Genomic DNA, 7,080 nt, shown 5'->3' with positions numbered 1-7,080 from the left:
GGCCCCCCCCCTAAATCCGCTCATGCCTACCAGGTACCCACTTGTACTCCTGGATGGAGAGAAGCAACCGTAGATAAAGTGCCTTGCCCAAGAACAAGCAATTTGCACAGCGAGAGAAAACTCAGTGGAGGTGTTAATATATCTCGACTAAATAAATTATTCACTCTTTGTGAATTTTAGTCTTAAAATAGTGCAGTCAATACAAAACCGGACCAATTTCAGGATTCTCATTTAACGTAATAATTAAGTTATTAGAAATTCAACTTTTAATTATAATACAGTAGGCCTCATGAGTATTTGTACCTTGATCTATAGAACGCCGAATAACAAGATATTTCTGTCCATCGTCCTTACTAGATGTCTTCCTCGCTTCGGCAGCAGCAACCAATGTACCTTTTGGTGTAGCGATCAATAAAGGTATTCGATATGTATTCACTCCATTGTCACCTGATGACCAGAGTGTGTGTTGATATATGATCATAGGTCTTTTCTAAACGCATTAAAAATAAAAATAATATCATTAATTGTAAATGTAATGTTATAGAAGTAACAGATACATACATTATGAAGCATAAAGAATATTAATAGGCTAAAATGGAACGTTATTGACCATAAACATTTTATGTAAACGTTGCAGTGCGTAAAACAAATCAATACCGTAACAATTGAATGCAGGACAAACGAGTAGATACAATTCAGATCCCCGCCATTTTCGGGGCTTTGTAAACTCAGTGGAGGTCGTCTTTAGAATTAAAAGAGGAGGCATTCTACTTCATGGCGAAGGACTACATTAAGGTAAATTTTTTAAAATTAAAACAAAATTGAGAAAAAAGAAAATGCACTCAAATTTGGAGTCTGAGAATGCCATTTCCGGCCATCTAGACGTGCCATATAATCATAAATGTTCTGTTTACATAAATTTTAAGCATAAACATTTTATATTCAGTTTTATTTTACGACATTGAAATTGTTTCATGTTTGGAAATTACAACAGATCCATACTAAACATTTTAACGGGCGTTTAGGTCATGACCTGTGTAAATAGGGGCCTACTCAACATTTTTGCAATTTTGTAACTTTTTTTATTGTATTAAATTAAATGTCTTGGTTTTATATTATGTAGGCCTGTGTGACTTTTACGAACGCACCGCAACAGCGTGTGCCGCTGTTTTAAAAGCGTCGTTTTAAATAATGTTAATATTACTGAACAAATGTCGGTAATAGACATCCAGTGGATGTGGATGCTCCACAATCGGAGCTCGGCAGCTCCCAGAGATGCTCCTCAAATCGCTGTCGCAACGGTTACGTATACTTCTGACAATGGAGTAGGATGCTTCACATTGTAAATGGTGCAATCATGGAGGTATGGTGCAATGCATAGTTTTATATGGATATGTTGTGCACGGCAGATAAACTCCGGATAAAGCAATTAAAACCTTTAGCCTTGAAGTGTTCCATGGCTGTTTTTTACTGTACAATATATTACTTGCATTGTCCAGCTCAATGGATATATTCACAATACATACAAACAATATTGTATTCTGAGGCAGATACAAACACTTTGATTTCTTATTTATGTATGTATAACCACAGAGAAAGAAAATAGATGTATAACACTACTCACAATATACGCAAATGAATGAATAATAATTATATTTTCCATTTGTTCAAATTATTATTTTTCCATTTGTTTACATTATGTTCACGGCACTACGCAGCAAACGAGGTGGCGAGTAGATTGGCCGAGCGGTTAAGTCAGGGGCACCGTAACCTTCAGATCTAATATCGGCGTTAGTTCGAACGGCTCACTCGCCAATGGTTCCGGTGGTGGAACAAGTCTTCTCGGATCATAAGGACTTTAATCCGTAGGCCCAGTGTACGCATTTTGGCATTCGAGAAGAGTAGGGGGTTACCCCGGTGTACTGGTCCATTAAGTCCCCTGATGTTAAATGGATATGCCACGTAGGACAGTGATTAAGTTCACTTATTGGCATATTCTTGGGCCCTCGTGCCTAAAGAAATGAAATGAAACCCATTGAATATTATATAAATATAAATATTATATTACCAGAAAAATTACAGGTGCTGCATAGGCAAATAATTACGTAAATGAAATAGAAATATACTGTTAGTCTGTAATTTGCCACAACATTTAATATTGAAAATACGAATCATCGGTCGTCAACCATTATCAAGTTATAGGGAGAATACATAAAAAAGATTAGATATATACCGAAAAGGGTAGTTATTAAGTAAGTTATAAATTAACAAACAAATAAGGAGTTAATTGGTATGCAAAATAAAACAAAAGAACAATGAAAACGGCTCACCAGAAAGCCCAAAATATGCTGAGCAAAAAAAAAAAAAAAAAAAATGATCAAGTAGTAAAAGAATCACTTCTTTCCTACAGCTAGTGGCCACATCCCAATTTTCCATGGTAGCACTCCCTTCATCAGCTGCCCCCGCCCCTGTTAAAACTCTTCGATGCAATACATCGGTCGTCGACCTTTACCAAGTTATAGTGAGAATACATAAAAAAAGATTAGATATATACCGAACGGGTGGTTATTAAGTAACCAATACGGAGAAATCATTTAACAAACAAATAAGGAGTTAACAATTGGTACGCAAAATAAAACAAAAGAACAATGAAAACGAGATGCTTACGAATATATACTCTAACCACCCCCACTCCACACACATATAAGATAAGATAAGATAACTTTATTGTCCAATATATAAAATGGAAATGTGTTTCCTCTATGGCAATATAAGACATATAAACAGATAAAAATTTTTTTTAAAAATGTGAAAGTACAAGGTGAAATAAAAACAATTTTAAAATACATGATTGAGAGCACATGATTCTCAGGCGTTAGTTCCACGGTTTGCCACAAAAATAGAATTGAAATAGTTAAAAATAAAATAAAATGACAAAATTTTAACCCAGAGCAAGAGTCAATTAGATTTGCTGCTTCTTAAAATTGTTTAAAAAAAATAAATGTTAAAAGGGATAAGATATTAAAATTGATTAAAAAAGAGTAAGTACTAACGTATTGCATATTTATTATAATAAAAAATGATTCAGATATGAATGAGTTGCGGTATCTAGCTGCTAAGCGAACTCTTGGTACACAGAGCCTAATCCCTGAACGATTGACGTATGTATAATTATTGTGTGAGGGTGCGTAGTATCTTTCATTATTGCACTTAGTCTAAGCTCTACAAACTTTTCATATAATTCTTCCATTGTTTTCAGATCAATATCACGTCCTATAATTCGTTGATCTGCTCTAAATATTTTTGTTAATCTGTTTCTATTTAATTTAGACATATTACCGTAGAAACATACTAAGTCGAATAATAAAAGACTTTGAATAACTGATTGACAAAATAAATGAAGAATAGTTCTATCTACTTTGAATTGCTTAAGCTTCCTTAAAAATACAGTCATTGGTTTGCTTTTCATTGAGTAACTTCAGTTTGTTTATTCCAATTAAGTTTGTTGTCTATTGTACCGTACCTTAAGTGTACTTATCCACTTGCTCAGAAGCTCGCCATAAATAGTGAGTGGCATTTGGGCAGTGGGTTCTTTACGGAATTCTGTTATCATTTCCTTAGTTTTTTAAATATTTATTTTAAGATAGTTATCGTCGCAAATAAACACTTAACAAACACTTAACTAAACACTTAACAAATTTCGTTAATTCATTCAAGTAAAAAGCCTGATCGTTTTTCATATAGCCAGTTATAACAGTATATCATCCGCATATTTTATGTTTGAACAACCTTGATTATTGCTTTTACAATCACTTGTGTATAACGAAAATAATATAGGCATAGGTGAAAGGAACCATCCCTGCGGTACTCCAGTACAGGCACGTAGCCAGGATTTTGAAAGGGGGACACCCTCCCCCACGTAGGGGGGGGGGGGGGTTGTCCAGGGGAGAAGCCCTCTGGAAAGTAGCGCGCTCTGAAATTTGTAATGGTTGTTCTGAGATGATAAAGTTAAAATTGCAATAAACGCTCATAAATATTATTAGTAAGCCTAAAAATAATTATATAAACTCAACAGTGGTGGATCCAGGAAAGGTGACCCAGGGAGGGACTTTTACAGATTGAGGAACCACACACCTCAGCCCCACCATGGTTGGGGCTGAGGTAAGAAAATTTATGATTAGGGCACCTCTATAGATGGCCGGAAATTACACTATCAGACTTAAATTTAGATAGGGGGGCCTATATTTTTCTTTTTTTAAGGGGAGGGGCCCTTGAATCCACCACTTATCTTATTAATATGTGTGATGTACCATAGAAAATAAAGCTTATAAACATTGGTTTTGAGTAAGTACTTTACATACTCCAAAGCCGTGATTTCACAACCACCTCAGCCTCACCATGGTTGGGGCTGAGGTGCGAAAATTTGAGGAAATATTACCTCTAGATGGCCGGAAATGAAACTTTTATATAGTAAAATTCATCATCATCACATCACCATTATATAGTCAAAATGAAGCGCCAACAAATTTCTCATTATCTTTTATCAGGGATCTACTTAATATCCAAGACAACTTCGGCCTAAATATAGCTTAGTACTGTAAGCTTTAACTATAATAATTGTGATCAACAAATCACAACTTATTTTTTTGCCTTTAGCGCAATTTTCACTTTTTAATATTATTATTATTATCTATTATCACCATCGTGTTTAACATTTAGTTGCTTATGACATGCGGATCAGAGGCCTTGTTCACCTTAATGTCTGAGAATATCTTTCTGACTTCCTGTTCACTAACAATTATTTCAGAACATATTTTATCATTAAAAAAAATATAGGCCTACATAGGCAAGAGACGCTTTTTTTCATACAACTGAAATAAAGCTATGCTTGATACGATTTTTACAACATGTTCATTTGAGCACTGTTATTATTTATCTATTTGCTTATATATATATATATATATATATATATATATATATAATAAAAAAAGCAGTGTATGAATTTAAACTTAATGCGAGCTTTCTTCGATGTTATCAACGGTAGTCACTTCTTAGCGGTCACAACAGTGAGGTTCACTATGCATATTTATAAGCTACATTTTTCAACCGTGGCTTATGCATTATTCATAAGTGTTTAGCGAATTGAGGGGAATGTACAATAGCTGAGAAATGGAGCACAGTGCTGCCGTTACTATACTACTGTATCAATAAACTATGATATATGTCATGTATTTGTGGCCTGTCGAACCCTGGTAGTAAGCTTGGAGATTTTTTAAGGTAATGATTCAAATAGGAATTATCTTTAGTTTCATCAACCACTGGTGTTTCCTCTTGTCAAATTTTATAGTTTATACATACAATTGTCATTGTATATACATATATACTGTATTGTATGTATATGTATTTATTTATAACACCACAACAGTTTTCAAGATGTATTTACTGTTTGTTGTTCCAAACACACACACGCATATATATCTTCTGTTACGTTTAAATAAATATACTGTATATATATAATATATATATATAATGTTTAAATTATATATATATAATTTAAACATATTATATACAGTATGTAATTTAAACATATATATATATATATATATATTCATTATATATATATATTCATTATATATATATATATTCATTATATATATATATATATATATATATATATATATATAAAATGAATAAATGTAGTTGGCAATACTAGCAACGTATAGTGCTCGATACACGTGATAATGCAGAGCGTAAATATTGAAAGTATTGAAAATGTAGAACTTGTAGAACTGGGTATTATCACTCTACAGACTGTTTCATGCTAATGCAATCTTCAGGAGAGAGAGAATACAAGGGTTGTGCGAGTATATGAATGCTAAGACAGGTGAAAATGCAAATGAGTTAATTGTTTTTAAGTAGGTATTTGTTGCTGTGCCTGCATTTAGACAATAGCTCGGTTCTTTTGTTTGTTTGTCTGAATATATTATGTGAAGTTTCTCGGCTATGCGCAGGTTACAGCGTCGTTTTGTTTTTGGGGAGTAAGCCGATGCTCTGTCGATGATAGACCATTTAATGTTGTAGGGTGTGTTGCTATCTTTTAATTTCCATACGTATTTGGAGAGTACGGTGCTGTTTCTGTGTTTGGAGGTGTTAAAAGTGTATTTGTGGTTTGTGTATCGGGTTTTGAACGGTGTGTCAGTGAGCCCGATGTAGCATTTTTTGTCATCATCTGAGTAGACAGTGGCTTTGTAGATGATGGATGAGGTGAGGCAGTATAATCAAAGCCCACAACAAACAGCTTCTGGTTGCTAAGCAACAACAGCCAAAAACTCTCTGCAATTGCATGAAAAAAGATGAATGTCCACTCTCTGGAAATTTAAATATAAACATTTTCTTCATGGTTTTATTTATTACAATCATATTCTTTCACCATCAATACACAATGACGCCTTCTTTTAGGTTAAAACTATCTATCTTAAATTTGTCTTTCTTGAGTTTGGGACTGTTATGTGTTTAAATAACTTAAAATGATAAACATTTAAAAGCCCTAAAAAATGTGCGCGAAGCGCGCAAAAATTTTTTGTGTTTTTAATTCTAATTTCGTCGGAATTGATGAAAACTCCCTAAAATGTGCAAGTTATAGAGGAAATTGGCCTACCGTAACAAGAAATGCGCGCAAAGAATTTGAGAATTTTAGGCACTTTAATTCAGAGGATGCATTTGTCAAGGTGTGGGGAAAGATTTTCCAAAAATGAATATTTTCCCCTTGTCACCCGGTGTTTTTAATTCTAATTTGTTGGAATTGATCAAAACTCCCTAAAATGTGCAATTCTTAGAGGAAATTGGCCCATGTTAACAAGAAATGCGCGCGAAGCGCGAGAAATTTGAGGTTTTTAGGCACTTTCAGGGGATGAAAAGGGCATTTATAAAGGGGTGGGAAGATTTTCCAAAGATAGATATTTTCCCCTTGTCCCCCAGTGGTTACGCCATCGGGCAGCATAGATCAAAGGAGTTTTTGAAGTGGAGAAGGGGTTGCAGGGTGTTGTGAGTCTGGTCATTATGATATCTTCCTTTTTATTC

The 7,080-nt window shown here is 34.1% G+C and overlaps 1 protein-coding gene across 1 annotated transcript in view; it reads right to left on the bottom strand.

The window, feature by feature from the left end:
• LOC117123785 (sialidase-1-like) overlaps positions 1 to 7,080 on the bottom strand; it is a 14,637-nt gene that overhangs the window by 5,568 nt on the left and 1,989 nt on the right. Inside the window, exon 2 of the mRNA XM_033269799.1 lies at positions 304 to 490. Coding sequence (XP_033125690.1) covers positions 304 to 490 — 187 coding nt within the window. The remainder of the gene's footprint in view (positions 1 to 303; positions 491 to 7,080) is intronic.

The sequence above is a fragment of the Anneissia japonica genome, unplaced genomic scaffold (genome assembly GCF_011630105.1).
Source record: "Anneissia japonica isolate Jap-2015-1 unplaced genomic scaffold, ASM1163010v1 scaffold25213_len355544_cov161, whole genome shotgun sequence".
Classification (NCBI taxonomy): domain Eukaryota; kingdom Metazoa; phylum Echinodermata; class Crinoidea; order Comatulida; family Comatulidae; genus Anneissia; species Anneissia japonica.
The sequence above is the reverse complement of the archived record's forward strand: the minus strand, read 5'-3'. Positions and strand labels throughout refer to the sequence as shown.